Genomic DNA, 21,981 nt, shown 5'->3' with positions numbered 1-21,981 from the left:
TTGTAGCTTGAGGTAAAAATATAATTTTTCTTCCTTGCATGGCAATTTGCCATAACAAAGGACTTACTAGGAAACAACGCTTCCTGCACGTTATGTTATATAGCAATGAGACGGATTGCACCGCGTCCATCAAGAAAGAAATAATTTATTATATCGCTCGACACTCATCGCGTGTAATTAGATTGGAAACGTTGAATTGTGTGAAGCTGAAAATTTTCCCTTCGCAGAAAATGAAAATCGGCAATTAAAATCAGTGCTTGTTGTTGTCTGCCGCTTTTATGGCTACTCAATATATTTTTGGCTTGAAGCATAAAGTTAATTAAGCCGAAATGTATATTAGTGTTTTTCATCAAAGCAGGTATATTGTGAGACGCGTGTTTTATTCCGTCTGCTTGGAAGATCATAAAATTGACCAGGATGTTTTGAGCGGGATATGAGCCGAAAACGGATCTAAATAAAAATAAAAGTTACTGTTCCAGGATGAAAAATAATGAAACAGAAAACCAAAATTTAATGAAGTTATTGAAGAAAATTAATACACATGAAAATTACAATACTACTACTAGTGATCATTATTTTCTTCATAATTAATAATTATTAACCTGAATAAGCGCAAAAAAATTAATTTTCCATTTTTTGAATTTTTCCACATCATAGATCATATTCAAGGAAGTAAAAATTATGACATTTAATGGGAAGCGTCGTGTTTTACAAGAATGAATTAAACGTATACAAAGCTGGCTAGCCTTGAGCTTGAAATTCCTCTCTGACTTGCTGAGCGCCCCGTTTGTAATCCGTATCATTTTAAATGTACAAAACGACAAGAGAATGAAATTTATAGGGCACAACACAAGTTAATCCTGTGTGTTGGATGGAGAATTTTATAGAAGAGAATCACGCGCTTTAATCTAGTTGAGCACGATCCTCGGTTTAATTTATTGACGCAAATCAAAAGTAAATTTATCAGTGGTAGATCGGCAGTTATTGGACACGATCTGGTGGAGAAGTGTCGACCTCTGAAGCACTCTGCAGCGGTGGAAAAAAGTACACTTTTTAACTTATTGAAGTTCAGCTGTTTGCATTTAAGATGTTCAATGGACTTAAATTGAAATTGAAATCAAATTGGCGAATGAAAAAATTCAATGCAGCTCTAAAATAAACATGCGTAGAATTGAAGGAAAAAAATTAATTTCAAACCGATATGGTTCAGTTTCAAATTTGCTTCATGATGTTTTTTGTGAATTATCAACCTTGTAAAATAGCCCTTTTAAACGAAACCCGTTGGCACCCTTATAAATAATTAACTCTAATAGTAAGCACAAATTTAATTTAATAATTTAACAACTTAATTACACTTGCAACCCACATTTATGTTGACATTGTTACGAGAATATCATTTACATGTATGCAATAGAAAATAGTAATTTGCGAGAGGCAGGTAATGTTCAAATCCATCAAGCAGAGAAGTGTTTGGCCAGTTGAGCTATTAATTATCAGTTACATAAAGTCGCACCCCAAACAGTTTTAATTTACGCGGTACTTTCTCCACCTCGGCGGCTCTTTATTACTCCAGATTATGTCTGCGTGGGAAAAGCAAACACAGAGTATGAAGAATAATAATACACAAACCGCATGCACGCAGTCAGACCTGCATAATGTGCAACGATTGCAACAGGGATAAGAATCAGAGCTGGGGACAGAGCTTATAGCCGCAGTACTGTTTCTGGTTTCGTTTCCTTGTCCTTAGCAGCCACCGTGAAATGTGTCGCTGCGCTGCGAATCTTTTACGTTTGTTATGCAAATGTCAAAACCGCGAGCGATGTATACCATGGCACGATCAGATTAAGATTATGCACATGTGACATTCTAGTGTCATAGTGTTCAATAGGATTAGTTACTTCATAGCTTCACTCTTTGTCTTAACATGCGTAAAATAATATATAAAATATTTAAAAAAGCGGGAGATTCCAAAGATTCGTTCTAGATCTTTTCATAATAATTAAAATTCAAGAATCATTGAAAAGTTTTACAGCAATTTTTTATATCGACCTCTCTAAATTGTTCCTGTATTATAAAATTACTATCAAAATTAATTAAGACTTCTTCAATTTTTGCATAATATTATCACCAAATTACACAATTAATTATTTATTTTGCATTTTTTCCCATAAATAATAATTATTATTAGGTACATGGAAATATTTATTTTTAATTTTGGAACTTAACAACAAACACATGAAATGGCTAAATAGAGATATAATATTTTTTAATAATATATGTTTTCACGTGGTATTTCTCACACAGTTTAGGTAAGACCACGTAAAAACCTCTTAAAAACAAGTCATATAACTGGTCATAGCATAGCAGTATGTATAAAATTTTCAATTATTAAATTGCGTTATTGATTAATGATGTGTGGGAGCATAATTTCAGCGTGAAATCAATCAAAATCAGCACCGCTCCATGTTCTATTCAAATATTATGACGCCCTTTCTGACAAAATCGTCTTATTGCAGGCGGCGATCAGTTTGCAAAACCAGTTTTGGCGAGGATTTTATTTTGTGTAATCAGATTTTGCGAATTAAAAGTAGCGCTTGACCTTGCAACGCCTAATTAAAGCGCCTAATCGGCACACCATCCGTCATCTTCAATCCACTTCTCTGCATTTTATTGTGCTGCGAGACATAATATTTCATTCCGCCTGACCTTAAGGTAGTCCCACACTTAGTTTTCACAGATGCCTGAGCGTTTCGCCCACCTAGAGCCTAGAGCTTTTGCTAAGTCGCAAATCACTCTAATTTACAAATTCATTAAATCCGCTGAGCTCGCAGTGACACATTTGCTAGCTATTTTATTTATGATATCTTCGTTTTATATTAATGTTGCAACTATTTGCACAATAAACTTTGTGACTATAAAGTGACTAAGAAATTTTGCAAATAATTTAGAAAGCTGAATTTCACGGTCATTTTTGTTTTAATTTACCTTATTTGTCCACGAACTTTTTAATTTTGGAATGAATGGCCCACGAATTTGTGCAAAGGCCGCTGCAATTTTACGACTTTCCAACATCTGCACCCAATATCAAGTGTCATTATTTACCTTCGCTGCTCGAGATCTTTGTGTTGGTGTACCCACAAGACCAAATTCCTTTGGCGCCAAACAAATGGCAACAATAATAATGGGCCAAAGGGCGTTCCGCAGGTCAACTGGTGTGAAAGTGAATTCCGTTTGCGAACCACTTGTTCGACTGACATGTAACAATGTGTGTAATGAGATTGAGCTGCACAAATAATAGTGTGTATGTGCGATCACCTTTACTGCCTATATTGAGCGAAATGAGAGCAAACAATTGACAAATGACCGCAGAGCAGAAATGACTGATCTTTTCGATCTGGCCTTGTGGCTATGAAGTCTGCAAATTTAATTTAATTTTAAATTATTCATTACTGCATGTATATATCATTTTAACTAAACTTCCTTTACGAAAAAAATTTATATGTTTAGATTAGAATAAAAAATTCTAATGATACATGATTTCTTAATCTTGTTGAATAACTATATTTTTGTAGTTTTATACAGATAATTTTCTTCAAAAATATAACATAGCCCAAGTGCCCAAGTAGAAGCTTATTAAAATATATAGTTCTTTATGCTTTAGATTTATAAAGGAATTAAACAAAAATTATTACACAAATTTCAAAAATTAAATTATTTATATTCTTAATTTGAGTAATTAATTTTAAAATATTTTACAAGGAAAATTGAAATAACTACCTGATGTAAATTTTTAAAATCTTTCTTCTGAAAAAAAAACCCATCAGCAAGTAAATTTTGCAGACCTACCCAGACCTACTTAGTTGTTGTTTTCGCACACATGTATTCGTGCATTCTAAATTGAATCTAGATTTTCAAGCGTGTTAACTTTTAATTGAATATCGCCGCAGTCGGCACTTTTTGACTCCACAGCGGGAACTCGTCTCTGTGCTTGCCGTCACATTTATCCTCTTGGCTTGAGAGCCTATTCTAAGAAATTTACCTATAGAATTCCAATTTTCTGATCTCGCAGAGTGTTGAATTTACCACGCGTCTTTTATATTTTTTGTGAACGAAAGCTGTCGGTTCTGAAGGAAGAGATGCTGCCGTGCGGTCGAAAAGTCTCGGACAACAATGGAAATCACTTGTCACGCTCACCTCAAGACACTCTCGATCAAAGAACACACGCGAGTTAATCTTCCTTTCGCTTTTCACCGCCTTAATTATCAGCCATCTATTCACGCGTGGACAATCAAGACTTTTCAACTCTTGATGTCCTGCTGTATGATTTTATTAGTGGGAAATTTAATTCGTCTATTTCGTGGCTTGGTAAAAAAATGCATGGAAAATTGCTCCATTGTGTAACATGCCGCTAATTAAATCATATCCATGAAGCTTTTGTACCAAGCCCTGGATTTTTCTAAAATTATTCTTCACGCATACAATTTACAATTACCATTCTTAAAGTTACGTGTCCTTTGAAAGAATCATTGTTGTCAATCAACTAATCGAAGGTCCGTTGTGCGCGCTTGATTTTTGAAACAGAAGCAAAAGCAGTCTCGAGCCATTTCTTTGAAATGCGTCTTTGCAAAGTGTGTGTAATTTAAGTTTTTACGTGTGGCGCACTTGTTTGGCACGAGCCCACGCGCACATGTACATGATAATATATAATATTACAATGCGCGGCCCTTGCTAATTTCACATTCGCGTTTTCGGCTCCCAGTGCTCCCACTCGGAATTTTAAGCAGAATATTTTCTTTGCCCTTGAAGGGCACCTTTGCATCTTTGCCGCGGCTTTAAATAATTTGCGACTTCTCCATATGAAAATTGCGCCCTTCCTTCTATCAAACCTACGCACCCCATTGTTTCAGAAATTAGTGTTCTAAAGATTTGTTTTTCCTGTTCCTGCTGCTTTGGTTAATGAACTTTACCTAATCGGCACAATAAAGAAAAAATATTTTACAACGCATGGTAACTCATTCAAAATTAATTTCTTTCTTTTTTGCACCTAGACATGTTTACTCAATTAGAACAATACGAATGAAAAAATCAGGCAGAAAGTTAACATAACTATAAATTAAATTAAATAAAAAAGTGCAACTTTTTAAAATTTTTGATTTTTTGATCAAGTGATGAAAAACAAGTTATTAAAGCAGGTGGCAAAGAATATTATTGTAAATTTATTGTAATTTTAAATAGCTTGTAAATACACTCCATGATATTTCTTGATATTTTTTCCAGCCACACTCACGCTATTGAATCAACTATAACAAAGATCCTTAGAGTATTCAATTTTAATGTAAGCACACTCGATGAAAGGTTACCACAAGGGTCATCATTGAGCACTACTACTCAAGTATAAAGAAAGAAAAATGAGATTCACTGTTACGCTTATTCTATTTTTGTTATTATTAGCGGTGTCACTTTATTTTCTTGCATGGGTCGATCCGGGTGTGGTCCCTGAGCGAGCGCGTCAAGGTTAAAGCGAGGCGTTTGTGTTGCGCGTCAAGTCCGAAGGGACCCGTTGTGCCCATATATGTACTCACAGTGCGGGGGCTGGTGGGCACCAAGATCGCAGACTAGCAAGGGGTTCGTTCGAACGGATCAACAACCCAGGCGGAAAACGTTTTTCTGGCGTGCTTTAATTCCCATTCGGCGTAGCGAAAATAAAAAAAAGAGCAGAAAATCAAGTAGGTGGTGGTGCTTGTCGACATCATCCTTCACCTCTTCGCTTTTAATTCCGCCGTGATGGAAAGAAACACGACGAGGAGCACATAAATATTAAATTCAAGCCAACGCGTGCGATTAGCACCTTTGGCAGAGTGCAATCACCCCTATGGCGACCACGGAGCAGGATCTTTTAAGGTGCTACTCGTTGCGAGAGATCGAGGAACGCTCCAATTAAAGCCATGCAAGTCCTGTGTAGGGTGATAATAATGAGTGCTACGTAAATATTTGTACTGCTCAAATTTTATAATATGGAGCCGCTAAAGATTTCTAACGCATTCAATATCTAATTTGTTTTTTATTGTTTTATTGAAGGGAAAATTTACAAAATATTAAGAAATATGCATAAAACAATTTTCATGAATGTTTGGACACAAATAAATAAAATAAAACTTTGATTCTGAACCAGAGTAATTATAAGAGCAAATAACCTTTTTATAACTTAATGTGGCGCAGGCCTCTCTGGGCCTCTCTGTGGATCAAGATAAAATTAAAAAAAAAACTTATATTTTTAGCAGTTTTAAGAAACAAGAGTTAACAAGAAGTAAACTTATTTAAAAAATTATAATAAACCATATCATTGTTATTAAAATTAAAAACGGACTATTATGGTTGTTGATCAGTTCAATTCGAAATTTCACCAACTACAAAATAAATTAAATGTTTTTGTTTGGTTACATTCAAATACATTTACATTGTATTGCTGATTGATCGAACAAAGCTTTACAATAATATAAAACCTTACATTCGACGTTCAAACACGAAACTAACAATTATTGCTTCCACGTGCCTTTGCCGCGAAATATTTTAAATGATGATTTACACACGCCCATTCTCCTCCCTCTTGCAAAATTCAAAACAAAAACAAAGAAGAAAAGGATCGAAGCGGTGCGGTGCTTTTGTTCAATTTTATTTTTTTACGGAAAACTCGAAAATGTTGACGTACAAATTTAAAATATTATTAGGCAATTATTACTAAAACGTTGTGTTAATATTCCTACGAAATGAAGCCCCCGAAAGAATACATCAAAACTTTCCTGAGCCACAGCTCTTCACTGACGCACCTGCACAACCTTTCCAAGGGTCTTGTATGGTCCTGCCAGTGTTTGTACCGTGATGGAAGAAACAGTATCGCTGCCCTGAACCATTTGACCGCCGCCCTGATCGACTGTGTCCTTGGTGTGGTCATCATTCATTATTTCCTCAACCTCTTCACTGCACAACTCCTAGTCGACTGGGCAATGTCTGTCATAGATGTAAATATTTTAAGTCTATAATTTGTGCAGCAATTTTTCTAAATAACAATTTATTTCAGGAAGGAGTTGTCTTGCTAAGGTCGCTCTTGTCCTTCTTGATGGGCTCACCAGCAGGGTTAAAATTAAACACCCACTTGAACCGATTTCTCGGGAAGTTTTTTATTTACAATGTCAACCTCTGGTGGGTGTTTCTAGGTAATAACTTTCTTGATTATTCTTTTCAAATCAAAAAATGTTTTTTTCTCCGTTTCAAGATCACTGCCAGCCTGTTTTGTCAATTGCATTCCATGCTCTCCAATGGCTCGGATTCTTAGGAATCACAACTCACATTGCCATCATTGCTGATCTCATTGCTCTGGCAAGCTTCCATGCCTACTGCATCTACGTTTATGCAGCTCGGTGCGTATAAAGAATGTTTTATTTAATTTGATTACCAGGATAATATTTTTTTGTATTTAAGATTTTGCTCATTGCAACTGAAGGCATTAGTGTACCTTTGGAGGCTGTTTCTGGGGCGCAAGTGGAACCCTCAGAGACAATGTGTGGATAGTTTTGACTACCCTCCGAGCCAGTTGTTCGTAGGTGTACTGCTCTTCACTGTATTAATTTACTCACTGCCAACAACCACGGTCTACTATGTCTTCTTCACAACGGTTTGTATTATTCATCCTATGTATCTAATTAAAATTTAATTTTTTTCGCTTACTTGAAATTTGCTTGTGTTTGTTGTTTCAGATTCGCCTCTTATTCTTTGTAATCAATGGCATTCTCGCTCGGGTCCGCTACTTCATACGAACCTTTCCCATCTTCATCACAATTGCCTGGTTGTTCAGTCACAAATATGTGTGCAGTAAGTACAAAAACGTTATTTTTTATTATCAATATTGATAATTGAAACGCTAAAAAATCAATTATTAGCCAACACCGTAATGATGGTAAATAAATCGCAAAAACCGGATGTTTACAAAGTAGAGCTGATTCCGAGTCGAGCATCATTGTGCCATTCGGTGCGTAAAGCGGACGATGAATGTACTTGCGTTAAACCTCAAGGCGCGGAATGGCTCAAGACACTGAAGAACATTATTACTGCCAAACTTTTCTAGTCAGTTTTTTTTCATTACTTTGTAAAATTTGAAAGTAAGAAAATTAAAATCCAAGCTGCTTAATATCAGTGTAAAAATTTGCCGTTTCAATAATAATTGCATCCAGTGAGTGATCCACTATCATTTTATTTTACTGCTGATTTTTCATTATTTATTTTAATTTACGGCTGCTTATGCAATTTGCAAGACTCGCATGCTTGGCATGTTGCCTAACCTCAAGAAGCTGCAGGCGCTCTTGGCTACAGCACAAATCACAAAATTATAAATCTGTCGCAAAAAAAGGAAAAGCTCGGCGGAGTGCGGAGTTAGTTAATCTTTTGCAGGAGTACTTCAATGGTGTTGCATTTTTATCTCTCCGTTAAGCCACCCCTTGTTTGCTTTTTTTCGGTTTTTTGAACAAATATTATTTTATCTTTGCAAGCATTGAGTTTCACTTTCAACCAACAATGTAGTTGGCGCACATGCGCGCCTCAAGGTCAGTCGACACTTTTAGACGGGGAGAGGAGTTTTTGTGCGTGCGAGTGCGAGCTGCTGTCACTGACACTCTTTTTTTTGACCAGCTCGCTCAAAACCTCGCTCTCGCCGCACCACCTGCACTATGAAATCGTGACAGCCGACTTACTGCCTGCGACCCGCTGAATTGAGCACCGTATTTATGTATTGATGGGAGCGCAATTATCACTTTATTACTAAACTAAATCACGAGCCGTCTCGCTCCATCAGACCATATTCGCGCAGGAGCCTCTTCTCCAGTCGTGCTGTTATTTGATTGCTCTTGGAGTTTGATCCATTTTGCTCATACATACAGGTGAGATCCTGGTTTTAAGTTATAAAAATTCTGCAATTTTCATTTAATTTTAATTCCATTTAAGGAAATTGAGGCATCGATCTTCACTCTCATATCTTTCGGCCACTTTTTATTGTGATAAAATGGGAGGTGATGCGAAGAAATTGTCGAGATGGTACTTTGGAGGGGTTGCTTCTGCCGGAGCAGCTTGTTGCACTCACCCTTTGGATTTGCTGAAAGTGAGTTTTTTTTAATTGCTTAAAATTTCTATGGCTTCGCAAGCTGGAGTACTCTCTGCATACGGTTTCATTCATTATCTTTTGCCACGCCCCCTCATTTGTGCATTGGGAGCGGCAGTCAAGTTACATGAACTCTGGGTCAGATTTTATTTTTTGATGTAGACTTTGATCATTGTAAAAGTATAAAAAAAAACAAGCTGTTAAAAGTAAAAAAAGCTATCTTTTGTTGCCCCTTTGCTAAAGTTAAATTTTTTGTTATAACTTTGTTTAAATATATAATAAAGAAAAAATTTGCTCTCAAAATAAGTAGCAATATATAATTTTAGGTCCACCTCCAAACACAACAAGAGGGCAAGTCAAGTTTGGGACGGATGGCGGCAACCATCGTGCGTCAGCAAGGAGTTTTGGCACTGTATAGTGGTCTGTCGGCGTCACTCTGCAGGCAGTTGTCATATTCAACAACCAGATTCGGCATTTATGAGGTAACTCTTTTTTTCAGCTCTTGCGCACGCAACTTGTTTAAAGAGGCTTGTCCCGGCCCCGCCGTGGGGCTCGTCTTTACAGCACCTCTTTCGTTGTAATATAATTAGCATTTAAAGCGGTGGCTCTGACGTAAAGGAAGAAAAATATCTCTAATGTTAACTAAAAGTTAAATTTAAGTAAACATGATATTTACAAATTTTTAATTTTTTTCACATAAATTAAAGGTTTGAGTAACTTTAAATTTGTGTCGCTAATTTGGTATTTTTTTTTAAAAAAGGCGGCAAAACAAGCGGTTGCTCCGTCTGGTGAGGCCATTCCATTTTATCAGCGGGTTGCCCTTGCTTCCCTAGCAGGAGCTGCAGGAGGCTTTATTGGCACACCTGCTGACATGATCAATGTCAGAATGCAAAACGACATAAAACTGCCACCCGAATCAAGAAGAAAGTAGATAAAATAATTTGTTTTTATTATCATTTTATATATTAAAACATTTTAGCTACAAGCATGCATTTGATGGTCTATGGAGGGTTTATCAAGAAGAGGGAGTGCGCCGACTCTTTGCTGGGGCCACTACTGCCACAAGCAGGGCCGTTCTCATGACTGTGGGCCAATTGTCATTTTACGACCAAGTCAAGCTGATGCTCCTTGCATCAGGCTATTTTGAGGATAATCTTATCACACACTTCTTGTCCAGCCTCACAGCAGTAAGTTTTTAAATTTTTTAATTCATTTGCCCAAAATGTTAATCAAATATTTTTATAATCTAAGGGAGCTGTTGCAACTACCATGACACAGCCACTAGACGTGATTAAGACGCGAGCTATGAATGCCCAGCCAGGAGAATTCAGGGTAATATTAGTTTTCACTTTTTTTTATTTTATTTTTATTTTGTATAAAAATTTATTGATAGAACCTATGGCATTTGATAACATACACTGGAAAACTTGGCCCGCTTGGTTTCTTCAAGGGCTACGTACCTGCGTTTGTTCGTCTTGGGCCGCACACAGTTCTTACGTTTGTCTTCTTAGAACAACTGAGAAAGAACCTAGGAGTCACTCCTCCAAGTGCTCCTCAGTAAGCAGTGGGTTCTGCATTTTTAGATTTGATGTTATCCAATTTATGAAGTTTTCTGTTTAATGAGATTTTTCGCACAAAAATTAAATTGAGAGCACACAAATACAATATTTTAACAATAGAAGCGTGCCATATTTTTAGACGCAATGTCGAGCATTGAGATTTTCGTCGAGACATTTATTTAAAAATGAACAACTATATTTTCCAAAAACTCTTAACTCCTCTGCCATAGCATAACATTTTATATGTTCATTTTCATCGTTCTTCATCATGCTGAAATCTACTAATGATGTTTGTGATTGGAATAGCTGATAGTGTCATGGCTAAAAGTGATTAAAATTAATTTGAATAGATACTTAGATAGTTGATGTCTTTAGATAGGAGCTGTGATAAAATTCGTCGAGATGTTATTACTGTACAGATTGCTACTGGTCTAAAAAAAACTTGCTGCCTTAAGCAATCTAAAATAATTTAAAAAAAAATTGTTGAATTCAAAATCACTAGCTTGGTTTAAAGTTAAAATTTTATTTGATAATCAGTGAATTGCACCAACAGCTAGTGTGTATATGATCATGACTTTATAGGATGTTTTTACTTCACTGTACTGAAACAATTATCAACAGTATATGTGAGAAAGATATATTTTAATTAATTTTCCGTAATATTCAAGCTTCTCCATTCCAGCGCTATAATTATTGTAATTTTTGCTCATTTTAATTTTTTCCCTAGCCAAAGAAGTTGTAACGTGCATAATAGTTTCTCTTGTTAAATCATGCTGAACATTCTCCTTTAAAGCTGTTGTTATTGGAATTGTTTTTCTCTTTTATACATTATCGACTTTTAATTCTTGTTAAAGATTGAATCACACAATAAAATGTATGAAAAAAAATATAATTATGATGATTAAAATGAGATGTTATAAAATATTTATGTTTTATCTGTTTCCATACATTATATAATTATAAATGAACAAAAAATTAATTTGGGAAAAGGATATAACGGCGGATATTACCGGATATTACATTTATTAAATCAAAACCCTATAGGGTCGTTTTTTATGAAAATTAAGTCAGCTTTTATCATGTAATCAGATAAATAAATTAATTTCTGAATTTTTGGCACCATCCAAATGTCGAAAAATTCGGCCGTCGTTCGGCAATCGGCGTCTAAAGTTGGGGGCGGGTCGCGATGTCTGCGAGTCCACACGCCCACTTTTGCTGCGACGGCGAAAGCACACCTTTGTTGAGCAAAAGTAGCGATCGGAAACTTTGGAGCGACGTTTTTGCCAAAAATAAAGATTGTCTCGCGGCCGTATGCATATAATTATTTAGCAGGATTATTTAAAAGCTTAATATTCACGCGGCCGATGCGACTAGGGAGTTTAAAACCGAAAAAATCACCACGAAATGTGGCCGAGCGGGTGCCGTGGAGCCGGGTTTGGCGCAAAGATGAAGTCGCGGGGAGGGAATAAGACATTAATCCGATCAGTTTTACCCTACCTTTACCGGGATATTAAATTTTTGAAGTCCCTTGGTCATCGAGAGTCCTCAAAAGTCCTCCGTTGAGGGAAAACCGGCGACATAAGCGAGACGACTCCGGCGGCGGCTCCTTCTTGGCGCAAGCGATGCACGCGAGCGCCACGAGAGGGCGAAAAAGCGGCGGGAAGAAAATTGAATGAAAACGATAATTAAAAAATTAATTACAGGAAGGCACGGAGATTAACAAATCTTATATTAAAAATTTTGAAAAAAAATTAGAATTTTTTTGATATTTTTTTTATCAAAATCCAACCACGAGTTAAAAAGTTCCATAAGGGTTTGCTAATGGTGTTGCCATAATTAAAATATTTATTTTAGAGAAAAAAACTTAATTACAAAGTTGTTGGCAAAGATTTATTCTTTCATAATGTTTTTGATTAAATTTTGGAATCTTGATTTTTTCTTCATGAAAAAATGCTTTGAATTTGAAATTGTCAATTTTTACAATGAAAAAAATTTTTTGGAATTTTTTCAAGATAGCCAATCTAATTCTCGTTTAATTTTGACCCTAGATTCCAATTTTCATTCAAATATTCCAAGCGGTTTGTTAATTAAACGCTAAAGAATAGTGCTATGTAAGTCGCCCGTTTCGGGGAATCTGCATCTTTCGGAAAATCGTTTGTTTTTTCAATACGGCCAGGAATATTTGAATGAAAATTGGAATCTAGGGTCAAAATTAAACGAGAATTAGATTGGCTATCTTGAAAAAATTCCAAAAAATTTTTTTCATTGTAAAAATTGACAATTTCAAATTCAAAGCATTTTTTCATGAAGAAAAAATCAAGATTCCAAAATTTAATCAAAAACATTATGAAAGAATAAATCTTTGCCAACAACTTTGTAATTAAGTTTTTTTCTCTAAAATAAATATTTTAATTATGGCAACACCATTAGCAAACCCTTATGGAACTTTTTAACTCGTGGTTGGATTTTGATAAAAAAAATATCAAAAAAATTCTAATTTTTTTTCAAAATTTTTAATATAAGATTTGTTAATCTCCGTGCCTTCCTGTAATTAATTTTTTAATTATCGTTTTCATTCAATTTTCTTCCCGCCGCTTTTTCGCCCTCTCGTGGCGCTCGCGTGCATCGCTTGCGCCAAGAAGGAGCCGCCGCCGGAGTCGTCTCGCTTATGTCGCCGGTTTTCCCTCAACGGAGGACTTTTGAGGACTCTCGATGACCAAGGGACTTCAAAAATTTAATATCCCGGTAAAGGTAGGGTAAAACTGATCGGATTAATGTCTTATTCCCTCCCCGCGACTTCATCTTTGCGCCAAACCCGGCTCCACGGCACCCGCTCGGCCACATTTCGTGGTGATTTTTTCGGTTTTAAACTCCCTAGTCGCATCGGCCGCGTGAATATTAAGCTTTTAAATAATCCTGCTAAATAATTATATGCATACGGCCGCGAGACAATCTTTATTTTTGGCAAAAACGTCGCTCCAAAGTTTCCGATCGCTACTTTTGCTCAACAAAGGTGTGCTTTCGCCGTCGCAGCAAAAGTGGGCGTGTGGACTCGCAGACATCGCGACCCGCCCCCAACTTTAGACGCCGATTGCCGAACGACGGCCGAATTTTTCGACATTTGGATGGTGCCAAAAATTCAGAAATTAATTTATTTATCTGATTACATGATAAAAGCTGACTTAATTTTCATAAAAAACGACCCTATATTAGCATTTTTTCAATTTTTCATAACCCATTAGATTTGAATACACATAACTTTAGGGTATTTTAAACTTTAAAAAAAGTCAACTAACTGGCGATTGAGTCGATCAATATTAGCAATATTAAATTATATTATATTGGAGTGAGTAAATCAGAGGAAAAAATTTTCTTGTTGGGTAGGGGGAAAGGGAGAAACAAAACTACTTGTGGTGGGCGTGGTCGTCGGCTTCACCCACGTGCGGTTGGCTGCATTTGTATTTATTTTTATTTGATTTTTATTTTGTATTTTCGATCAGCGTAGGCCGCCTTGTGCTTTTTGTATACAATTTGCGTTCTTCTCCATTCTCTTCTAGGTTTGATCTCCAAAATTTTGCATCCACGTGAAATGAATTAAATTTTGTTTACCACTCATCGTTTGCCAAAACTTCAGCAAAACAGAAATGCATCGATCTCTCCTTGGAAAAATAGTCAAGAGACATTTCTCCATGACTGCAGAACTTCTCAGCAAACAAGTCTGTGTTAACTAGATTTTTTTCCATCATCGTTTATTCAATTTTTTTCAATTTCAGTCAAGTAAAAGTGCTGAACATCATAAGAGGAGGATATTCTCTGGAATCCAACCAACAGGGCATTTGCACGCTGGCAATTATTTTGGAGCCATTCGAAAATGGAAGGAATTGCAAGATCAAGGAGAAGATATTATCCTCAGCGTTGTTGATTTGCACGCAATCACGATGAAACACGTAAATTTATGGCAGTATCTCAATCATATAAAAATTTTGATCTTTGTAATTTTATAGGAACCAAAAGAGCTTTTAAAAAATAATTTAGCATGCACAGCATCGCTTCTAGCAAGTGGAATTTGCCCCGAAAAGAGTGTATTATTTTTACAATCGTCTGTAAGCTAAAATAAATAGCTTATTGTTAGTCCAAAATTACACATAAATAACAATTTTAATAGGTGAGTCGTCACTCTGAACTGTGCTGGGTCCTCTGTTGCATGACAACGATGGCTCGTCTGGGACATTTACCACAGTTTAAAGAAAAGTCGGCTTTATGTGGCAAAGAAATCCCCCTGGGTATTTTCCTCTATCCAGTTCTACAAACTGCAGATATTCTTCTCTATAAGTAAGTCGTTTTCAAAACTAGCCTGCTCATATTTTCTAACAGACACAATATTTTATTAGAGCAACGCATGTTCCTGTTGGCGAAGATCAGTTGCCACACATTTATTTAGTACAAGAGTTAGCCAAAAATTTTAACTCTCGGTATGGGAAGACCTTTCCCCGGATTGAGGCCATGGTCGAAAGTAAGAGTTACAATTGTCCATTTTAAAAGTTATCTATGAATCTGCTTTGATAGAGAGTCAATCTGGTCGGTTACGAAGTTTACGAAACCCTGAGAAGAAAATGTCAAAGTCTGACCCTGATCCTAAAAGCAGGATAAACCTTTTGGATGAACCTAAAGTGATTTTGGAAAAATGTAAAAAGGCCATCACAGATTTCACTTCCAAAGTTACTTACGATCCTGAAAATCGACGAGGAGTAGCAACTCTAATTGACTTGGTTTCTCTTTGTACAGGCAAGACCCCTCAGCAGGTTTGTTCTGAAAATGCTGACGTAGATACCGCTAAATTTAAGTTACGTGTTGCTGACGTTTTAATTGAATATTTAACTCCCATAAGACAAGAGTATGATAGGATAGTGAAAGATCCAGGCTATGTTCAAAAAGTGTTGGACAATGGTGCTTGTCGAGCACATTCAATAGCTGATAAAACTTGGGCTGAAGTGAGAAATAAAGTTGGGCTAAACCTTGCTTAAGGTCAATTTTTGTAGCAAAATTAATGTCAAATAAATTCAAAGGCAAAGAAAAACAAAGAAACTATTTATTTATAAAATTAACAAATCTGGTACAAATGTGTAAATAATACAAGCTTATAACTATAAGACCATTAAGTTGGCTCATTAATTTTCAATTTTAATAGTCTTTTTTTTAATGTCACCCTATGAGTTGAATTATTGGCATAAATCACATAATTATATTTTGAAGTTATCCTAATTAATTCTATTAATTATTCTGCATTTAAAAAAATTTATTTTCATAAAACGTTAGAATTATTTCAAAATATAATATGGAATAATTTAATTGCATCAAAAATTTTATATTTAAATGAAAAATAAATTATGCATTAATTCAAAAACGCACACCATAAATTTACATTTTAATCATAATATTATTTAAAACACTATTAAATTTTTATGATAAATATATAAGTGGTAGAATAATTCATGTATTTAATTATTATACCTCATAAATTTAAAGCATAAATAATATCAAAAATATTATTAATGGTATTGAGTCTTGAAAGTATACAGTCATGAAGTGAAAAAGCATTTAAAAAAAATTAATAAAATAATTAAAAATATTTTCTGCCATATATGTATTTCATGTTTCACATAATAATTCAAATTTCCAAATGTGGCGTGGCGCATTATTATGAATAAGTAATTTACACTTATTCAGCCCAATAAGCTCATGTATTTGCTTCCAAATCGCGCCAAATGGTTTCAGATTAGTTTCTTTTCTCATTCGCAATTGGTTGGATTTCAGAGTTATCTGGTTGCCCACCAATCACTATCAGGCGCTAGTAAACACAGAAAGGCAAAAACAAGGAGGGCAAAAAGACGTGAGTCGTGATCAAGAAGTTGAAACCTTGTGAGTAATTTAGTTGTTAATTGTGTTTTTGAGCATTGATTAAATTATCATATATTTGCAGATTTTAAACAATTCCTTCACAAAGACTTGCCCATACCAAAGCAAGGCCTCTTCTCTGCCATAAAAGAAAAAAGTGAACAAAAGCGACTCGCCAAGCGACTCGCCAAGGGCGAGTGCTTTGTTGTTGTGTTTGAAAGTCTGGCAACAATGGTTCTCCCTTCCAGGTATTTTTCTCCGAAGGTGGTAGGTACCTTCGATCTTCTCAGGTGCAGCAGCAGGTGGCAGGAGAAAACTTTCTCCACCAATACCATGCTCTATGATTTTAATTTTTACGTTTTTCACTCCTTTGATTTGTATGGAAAACTTTCTCTTTCAGAGAACATCCTCAAGACCTACAAACCTGAACTAGAATCCGGAGAGAGTTCAATGTGTACGAAAGTTTAGTGTGCGCAGCAGACGGATCCACAGACAGAGTCGAGAGTGAAACGAGAAAAAATGTCTCTTGCAACGAAACCCATTTACTGTGTGTCCAGAGCAGGAAGATTCCTGTTCTCCAAGACTAGTCTGGTGTACCGGAATGCACCCACTGTGTCAGTGCTTGTGCAAGGACATAATTTATTCTCCACGTCTTCCGTCCAGCTCAACAAACAGGCCATCAACCCCCGACCAGATTGGAATAGGGCCGTGTCAGAAGCTGAAAAAATCGTCGGCTATCCTACGTCCTTCTTAAGTTTGCGATGGTTGCTCAGTGATGAAATTGCCAATATCGCTCTCCATTTGCGTAAATTGGTTGGCTCTAACCACCCACTCCTGAAAACCGCAAAGTAATAAGTTTTTTCTCTTTTTAAAATGTCAGATGTATTCATTTGTCTTTATTCAGGGGCTTATTAAATAATGGACGAAGCAGCATGCAAGCCTGGGGTCTCATCGTCCTTCTGGTATCTAAAGTAGCTGGACACAAGCTTGTGGACGATATTGAAATTGACAAAGCTGCAGGTGTTCTTCACAGGTTAGTATAGCTATTTTTGGTATCAAACTGTTGTTATATAATCTTCTATTTCAGCCAACGTGCTTTGGCAGAGGTCACCGAAATGATCAGGACAAGCAATCTCGTGCACAAGGGCTTAGTTAACATTTACCCTGGAATGTACCCCGACGATCGCACTATGCAAGACATGACCTTTGGCAACAAAATTGCCTTACTAAGTGGTGACTATTTACTTGGCAACTCTTGTGCTGAACTTGCCACTCTTCGAAACTGTGAGGTTTGATTTTCCCATTAACTGTTTCCACTGAATAAAGTGCATGTGTCTCAAAATTAGCTGGTCGAGCTGATGAGCAGTGCTGTGCGGGACATGGCTGAAGCTGAATTTGTCGGAGAACGAGACAAACAAAACCAGCCGTTGCCTTCACCAGGGCTCACAGAGCAGGACTGGACCTTGCGCAGTGTTTTGTCAGCCGGTAGCCTATTGGGCAAGTCTTGTCAAGGCACACTGAAACTGGCTGGCCATGGAGAGGAGCTGCAGTTGATGGGTTACAGATTTGGACAACACTTGGCTCTGGCTTGGCAAGCATGTCTCGAACTGGAGCCTTTTACTAGCTCCGCTGGGGCAGACGGACAGATGTCATTCACCTTGACGTCGGCTCCAGTCATCTTCACCCTTCAACATGACCCATCTCTTTTTGAAGAGATAGACAAAGGCAGGGAAAACATTGATGATGTTGATTACTCTAAGGTCAGCTTAACCTAAATAAGTGCCTACTTTACGTTACTAATAAAGTAAATCAAATTGCAGATACACGCTGCTGTCATGAAAGGACCAGGGATTGCCCAGACCAAGGAGCTTCAGAGACACCATGCTCAAAAAGCCTTGCAGGAGTTGGAAGGCTTTGAGGAGAATGATGCGAGAAAAGCCCTTTCGAACATAATTTTTGCCATGGGTGAGATCTGACTAGAACTCCAACACAGTAATAGCTTATAGGGCAGTGTAATTAATATTTAATTATAATATGCTGACGAGACTGTGTTGTTTTCGATGTTACAACTTTTACTTTGCCAAACCACTACTTGATTGATCCCCCATGCAATATTTTTACATCACACAAAATTTATCTGTATATTTACTGTTCGAAAAGACAACATAAAGGGTGGAGGCATATTATTTAAATCAAAGATGAAAAGTTTATTGTGAATGTTAACTTAATGAAGAATATATTTTATTTTATAACACAATGGCGTTTACTTTTTGATGTACTTATCAAGGCACAACAAATAATATACAGCTGTATACAGCAATTTTATATTAGAAATTCTTTATTAAAAAAACCAAAGAATTAACATAAGCATTGAAATTACAAGTATTTAACAAAACCGTTTTGAGTTAAAGTTTTCCAATAAATATAATAATAAGATGGATAGCATCAGTCTGCCTTTCATCATCGAATTGATTATAGTTTTAACTAGGCAAATAATCAGTGCTTTTGTAAAGTTTATGGTATGCATCAGCAAGTATTTAGTGATCTCCAGCCCATCTATACAAATAGCTCAAATTGTAAAGTAAAAAAATTGCGACATTAAACAAAATATCAAAAGGCAACTCTTAATCCATTTCAGTTTCCATTGGCTGAGATTTTTGACCAGAACTAGAACTTGCAGAGGCTCCTTCTTCATCAGAATCATCGTCTGCGCCACCCAATAGTTGTTGCAAAAGGTTGTCTATAAGATTAGATTAAAAATATCACCTTTTACAATAGCAGAAAAAAAATACCAAACAATCCTCGAGGTCTAGAATTTGGGGGAGGACGGACCCCAAAGAAGATTTGGGCAATTTTATCCAAATACTCCTGGTAAGATGGATCTCTTCCTAAGCTTGGCCGATACTTATCACACAGCATTTTGAAAATGGCTAGTTTACCGCTGAAAATGAGTTTAAATTTAAACAGTTTGAGCTTGATGTTTATTACACACCTTTCAATTGCTTGCAACAAAAACCAAAGGAAATTCAACAGAGGCATAATGAACGGAGGGTTCCTTTTCATGATGTTTGGATGATTTGCTGTGTAACTTGTAAAAGCTAATACAGCAGCATTTTTGTTTTGGAGGCACAAATATCTGCAAAAAAGTGAATGTATTGTTGATATGGTAATTAATCCACTGATTTAATCTTCCTTACTGGAGAACAGCCTGGGCGATGAAAAGGTCAACTTCATTTGAAAAGCCTCTAGCAACATGGAGTTCCACCAACATTTTTGCACAGTTACGACCATCAGGAGAATGCATAAAATGGAAGCGAGCCAAGAAGTAATTTTTTTCTGTAAGCATAGAAATGTTTCAAAATCTTTCTAAAGACAAATTATGAAAAACCCAACCTTTCCAAAAGACTTGCGCAATGGCTTTGTGTAGCTGCGGGTGTCCCTTTTTCGTCTCGTCCATGCCCGACCATCGTAAAGCCTTGACAAGATAAGTGTCTCGTTCAGGTGCGGAGGAGTTGATGAGTTGGAACAAACTACAAAACACACTAGTTTTATTTTCAAAAGTTTTAAATTTAGAATTACTGCGAAATTTTCTGGAAGTTTTCCTCGGATGTTGGAGAATTTGCAGTTGTCAAGACATCGACAAAAAGAATTGCCAAGTCGGCCCCACTTCCTTGCTGTAAAAGAGAATATGCAATGACATGTGACGTTTAAATGCACTTATTGTAGCGTAGGTAGAGCAAGATTAATATGGTGTGCACCAAGTACGGTTGAGCAATTTTTTAATGCATACGCACCTGATTCTTCAACAATAATTTTGTAGCACCGTCGTAGAGCAAATCGAGCAATTCTGGGTACCGCTTTTGGCTAGAGTAGCTGTAATTTATTAGATATTCATTAGGATTTTTTTTATTTTGCATTTTTTTCAAATGTTTTCATACCGAAAGTAGAGAGTTCTGTACATCTGATGCGCCTCATAATATTTCTCATTGCTCAGCGACTCCTGCAGTTTGGCCAGAACCCTTTGAGCACCGGCTGCTCTACCTCCCGCACTAGCCATTTCTCTCGCCGGGTCGACGACTGTATGCGAAAAAAGCGGCTAATTTTTCAGCGCAATCAGACCGAATTGAGTTACACTTTTTAACTCGCATGAAACAACAACAAATATGGAACCCGAGATTGTAAGTGACGTCACCTAAAACATATGTATGCTTGGTTGGAGAATTTCCATTGGTGCAACAGTGGCACTGTAAAGGTCACGAGGTTCTAATTGGCCAATCAGGAGTCTTTGCATCACCGGGAAGTTTGAATCTTTTATTTTGCTTGGAAGCAAAAACACATGGTGAGAATTTCTTGGTTGATGTCACAAAATTTTCAATGAACCGCAGCCAGATTAAAAGTGGACGATAGCCAATTAATTGACAATGGATCCGTAAGTTCTATTTTTGACTCAATATCTGTTGACGAGTCCTCGACGTAAGTCGATGTGCAGAAAGAAGCGATGAAATACCGTCTCGCAATTTCAATTTTATTCTGCAATGTTTGTGTGACTAATTTTGATTAAGAGTTAAGACACAAATTTTTCTCAGGAAAATAAAAGAGAGCCAGATATCCGTACAGCTTGAACTGAAGAAAAGAGAAAAGCACGATGGGAAGTTGATCGGAGTTGTTGAAAATGGAAACCACAGCCACGGAAATCACATTTTGAGCACCATTATTGACTACTCCTTGAAGAACAACGAGGGGGTTTGTTTTGTGGCCCTTCTACACCCGCAGAGCCACTACAATTACATTGGAATGAAAATTGGTTTCAATTTGAAGAGCTGTATAGAGAAAGAACAAGTGAAGTTCATTGACAATTTGAAGGCATCCCAAGAGAAATTGCTAGACTCAAATTCAGTTCAAACAGGCGATGTTCTCCTACAGTGGCTTTGCAGACAAGTTGAAGAAAATGTGAAAACCCTGCACAAAAATTATGATCGAGTGGCTCTAATCGTAGACGACATCAGTGTGCTCCTCGGCTTGAATTGCTCTGTGAAACAAGTGCAATGCTTTCTTCAGTGGCTACTTGCATCAATTTTTATTGAAAAGTATTAACATTATTTAAAAATTAATTAATTTATGATATTAATTGATTTATTCTTACAGTGGAGGGAAAAGATCGTCTTTAGCTGTCCTAGCTCATGTAGAAACAGAGGATGAGGAATCTAAAAGACTTGCTGCGTCTGTGAAACATGCGTCTCAGTTTTTTGCCAACGTCGCTCCTTTGAGAACTGTTGTTATTAACAGAGGATAAATTCTTAATTTTTTTAAATGGTGTATAATCAGTTTATTTTATTTCAAAATATTTTACAATATGTGTTTCTAAATTTGCGAAAACAA

The 21,981-nt window shown here is 36.4% G+C and overlaps 6 protein-coding genes across 10 annotated transcripts; 5 read left to right on the top strand and 1 right to left on the bottom strand.

Moving 5' to 3' along the window:
• Positions 1 to 6,403: 6,403 nt before the first annotated feature.
• On the top strand, positions 6,404 to 8,317 carry LOC132198456 (phosphatidylinositol N-acetylglucosaminyltransferase subunit Q). Its single transcript, XM_059622524.1, has 6 exons — positions 6,404 to 7,019; positions 7,079 to 7,214; positions 7,274 to 7,418; positions 7,480 to 7,672; positions 7,755 to 7,869; positions 7,938 to 8,317. Exons 1-6 carry the CDS (start codon positions 6,768 to 6,770, stop codon positions 8,120 to 8,122), a joined length of 1,026 nt encoding a protein of 341 aa, XP_059478507.1. The 5' UTR covers positions 6,404 to 6,767; the 3' UTR covers positions 8,123 to 8,317.
• A 323-nt stretch (positions 8,318 to 8,640) lies between these two features.
• LOC132198457 (mitochondrial dicarboxylate carrier) lies at positions 8,641 to 11,631 on the top strand. Its single transcript, XM_059622525.1, has 7 exons — positions 8,641 to 8,930; positions 8,995 to 9,148; positions 9,475 to 9,630; positions 9,909 to 10,075; positions 10,128 to 10,335; positions 10,400 to 10,480; positions 10,542 to 11,631. Exons 2-7 carry the CDS (start codon positions 9,053 to 9,055, stop codon positions 10,707 to 10,709), a joined length of 876 nt encoding a protein of 291 aa, XP_059478508.1. The 5' UTR covers positions 8,641 to 8,930; positions 8,995 to 9,052; the 3' UTR covers positions 10,710 to 11,631.
• A 1,702-nt stretch (positions 11,632 to 13,333) lies between these two features.
• Positions 13,334 to 15,886, top strand: LOC132196950 (tryptophan--tRNA ligase, mitochondrial). Of its 3 annotated transcripts, none has more exons than XM_059619923.1 (7): positions 13,334 to 13,458; positions 14,265 to 14,423; positions 14,481 to 14,654; positions 14,712 to 14,810; positions 14,873 to 15,039; positions 15,099 to 15,220; positions 15,274 to 15,886. In XM_059619923.1, exons 2-7 carry the CDS (start codon positions 14,352 to 14,354, stop codon positions 15,729 to 15,731), a joined length of 1,092 nt encoding a protein of 363 aa, XP_059475906.1. In that variant the 5' UTR covers positions 13,334 to 13,458; positions 14,265 to 14,351; the 3' UTR covers positions 15,732 to 15,886. The 3 variants fall into 3 exon arrangements, with proteins under 3 accessions (XP_059475906.1, XP_059475907.1, XP_059475905.1); XM_059619924.1 differs by having other exon boundaries at positions 13,435 to 13,452; XM_059619922.1 differs by lacking the exon at positions 13,334 to 13,458 and having other exon boundaries at positions 14,178 to 14,423.
• Positions 15,887 to 16,521: 635 nt separating this feature from the next.
• On the top strand, positions 16,522 to 19,343 carry LOC132196949 (all trans-polyprenyl-diphosphate synthase PDSS2). 3 transcript variants are annotated; one of them, XM_059619919.1, is made up of 7 exons: positions 16,522 to 16,626; positions 16,688 to 16,850; positions 17,003 to 17,450; positions 17,507 to 17,635; positions 17,690 to 17,891; positions 17,949 to 18,362; positions 18,423 to 19,343. In XM_059619919.1, exons 3-7 carry the CDS (start codon positions 17,122 to 17,124, stop codon positions 18,576 to 18,578), a joined length of 1,230 nt encoding a protein of 409 aa, XP_059475902.1. In that variant the 5' UTR covers positions 16,522 to 16,626; positions 16,688 to 16,850; positions 17,003 to 17,121; the 3' UTR covers positions 18,579 to 19,343. The 3 variants fall into 3 exon arrangements, with proteins under 3 accessions (XP_059475902.1, XP_059475903.1, XP_059475904.1); XM_059619920.1 differs by having other exon boundaries at positions 16,688 to 16,869; XM_059619921.1 differs by lacking the exons at positions 16,522 to 16,626; positions 16,688 to 16,850 and having other exon boundaries at positions 16,891 to 17,450.
• On the bottom strand, positions 18,915 to 20,781 carry LOC132196951 (Golgi to ER traffic protein 4 homolog). Its single transcript, XM_059619925.1, has 8 exons — positions 20,541 to 20,781; positions 20,397 to 20,475; positions 20,182 to 20,276; positions 19,996 to 20,132; positions 19,800 to 19,938; positions 19,595 to 19,738; positions 19,395 to 19,543; positions 18,915 to 19,342 (listed from the first exon to the last, which is right to left on the bottom strand). The coding sequence occupies exons 1-8, from the start codon at positions 20,657 to 20,659 to the stop codon at positions 19,227 to 19,229; spliced, it is 978 nt and encodes a 325-aa protein (XP_059475908.1). The 5' UTR covers positions 20,660 to 20,781; the 3' UTR covers positions 18,915 to 19,226.
• A 93-nt stretch (positions 20,782 to 20,874) lies between these two features.
• Positions 20,875 to 21,937, top strand: LOC132196952 (elongator complex protein 6-like). The gene is made up of 3 exons (XM_059619926.1): positions 20,875 to 21,031; positions 21,189 to 21,689; positions 21,748 to 21,937. The coding sequence occupies exons 1-3, from the start codon at positions 21,024 to 21,026 to the stop codon at positions 21,893 to 21,895; spliced, it is 657 nt and encodes a 218-aa protein (XP_059475909.1). The 5' UTR covers positions 20,875 to 21,023; the 3' UTR covers positions 21,896 to 21,937.
• The last annotated feature ends 44 nt before the right edge of the window (positions 21,938 to 21,981 follow it).

This window comes from Neocloeon triangulifer, unplaced genomic scaffold (genome assembly GCF_031216515.1).
Source record: "Neocloeon triangulifer isolate White Clay Creek 2 clone unplaced genomic scaffold, ASM3121651v1 ptg000012l, whole genome shotgun sequence".
NCBI classification, from domain to species: Eukaryota; Metazoa; Arthropoda; class Insecta; order Ephemeroptera; family Baetidae; genus Neocloeon; species Neocloeon triangulifer.
The sequence above is the reverse complement of the archived record's forward strand: the minus strand, read 5'-3'. Positions and strand labels throughout refer to the sequence as shown.

Excerpts from the sequence above, each read along its gene's own strand:
- LOC132198456 (XM_059622524.1), top strand. The coding sequence starts at position 6,768 with ATGAAGCCCCCGAAAGAATACATCAAAACTTTCCTGAGCCACAGCTCT. Across the intron at positions 7,419-7,479 it reads ATCTACGTTTATGCAGCTCG|ATTTTGCTCATTGCAACTGA; the intron begins GTGCGTATAAAG and ends TTTGTATTTAAG. Across the intron at positions 7,870-7,937 it reads CAGTCACAAATATGTGTGCA|CCAACACCGTAATGATGGTA; the intron begins GTAAGTACAAAA and ends ATCAATTATTAG.
- LOC132198457 (XM_059622525.1), top strand. The coding sequence starts at position 9,053 with ATGGGAGGTGATGCGAAGAAATTGTCGAGATGGTACTTTGGAGGGGTT. Across the intron at positions 10,076-10,127 it reads CCACCCGAATCAAGAAGAAA|CTACAAGCATGCATTTGATG; the intron begins GTAGATAAAATA and ends AAAACATTTTAG. Across the intron at positions 10,481-10,541 it reads CCCAGCCAGGAGAATTCAGG|AACCTATGGCATTTGATAAC; the intron begins GTAATATTAGTT and ends ATTTATTGATAG.
- LOC132196952 (XM_059619926.1), top strand. Across the intron at positions 21,690-21,747 it reads GCATCAATTTTTATTGAAAA|TGGAGGGAAAAGATCGTCTT; the intron begins GTATTAACATTA and ends TTATTCTTACAG.
- LOC132196950 (XM_059619923.1), top strand. The coding sequence starts at position 14,352 with ATGCATCGATCTCTCCTTGGAAAAATAGTCAAGAGACATTTCTCCATG. Across the intron at positions 14,655-14,711 it reads ACGCAATCACGATGAAACAC|GAACCAAAAGAGCTTTTAAA; the intron begins GTAAATTTATGG and ends GTAATTTTATAG. Across the intron at positions 15,040-15,098 it reads GCAGATATTCTTCTCTATAA|AGCAACGCATGTTCCTGTTG; the intron begins GTAAGTCGTTTT and ends ATATTTTATTAG.
- LOC132196949 (XM_059619919.1), top strand. The coding sequence starts at position 17,122 with ATGTCTCTTGCAACGAAACCCATTTACTGTGTGTCCAGAGCAGGAAGA. Across the intron at positions 17,636-17,689 it reads GCTGCAGGTGTTCTTCACAG|CCAACGTGCTTTGGCAGAGG; the intron begins GTTAGTATAGCT and ends CTTCTATTTCAG. Across the intron at positions 17,892-17,948 it reads CCACTCTTCGAAACTGTGAG|CTGGTCGAGCTGATGAGCAG; the intron begins GTTTGATTTTCC and ends TCTCAAAATTAG.
- LOC132196951 (XM_059619925.1), bottom strand. The coding sequence starts at position 20,659 with ATGGCTAGTGCGGGAGGTAGAGCAGCCGGTGCTCAAAGGGTTCTGGCC. Across the intron at positions 19,739-19,799 it reads ATCGCCCAGGCTGTTCTCCA|ATATTTGTGCCTCCAAAACA; the intron begins GTAAGGAAGATT and ends ACTTTTTTGCAG. Across the intron at positions 19,544-19,594 it reads TTGTTGCAAGCAATTGAAAG|CGGTAAACTAGCCATTTTCA; the intron begins GTGTGTAATAAA and ends ACTCATTTTCAG.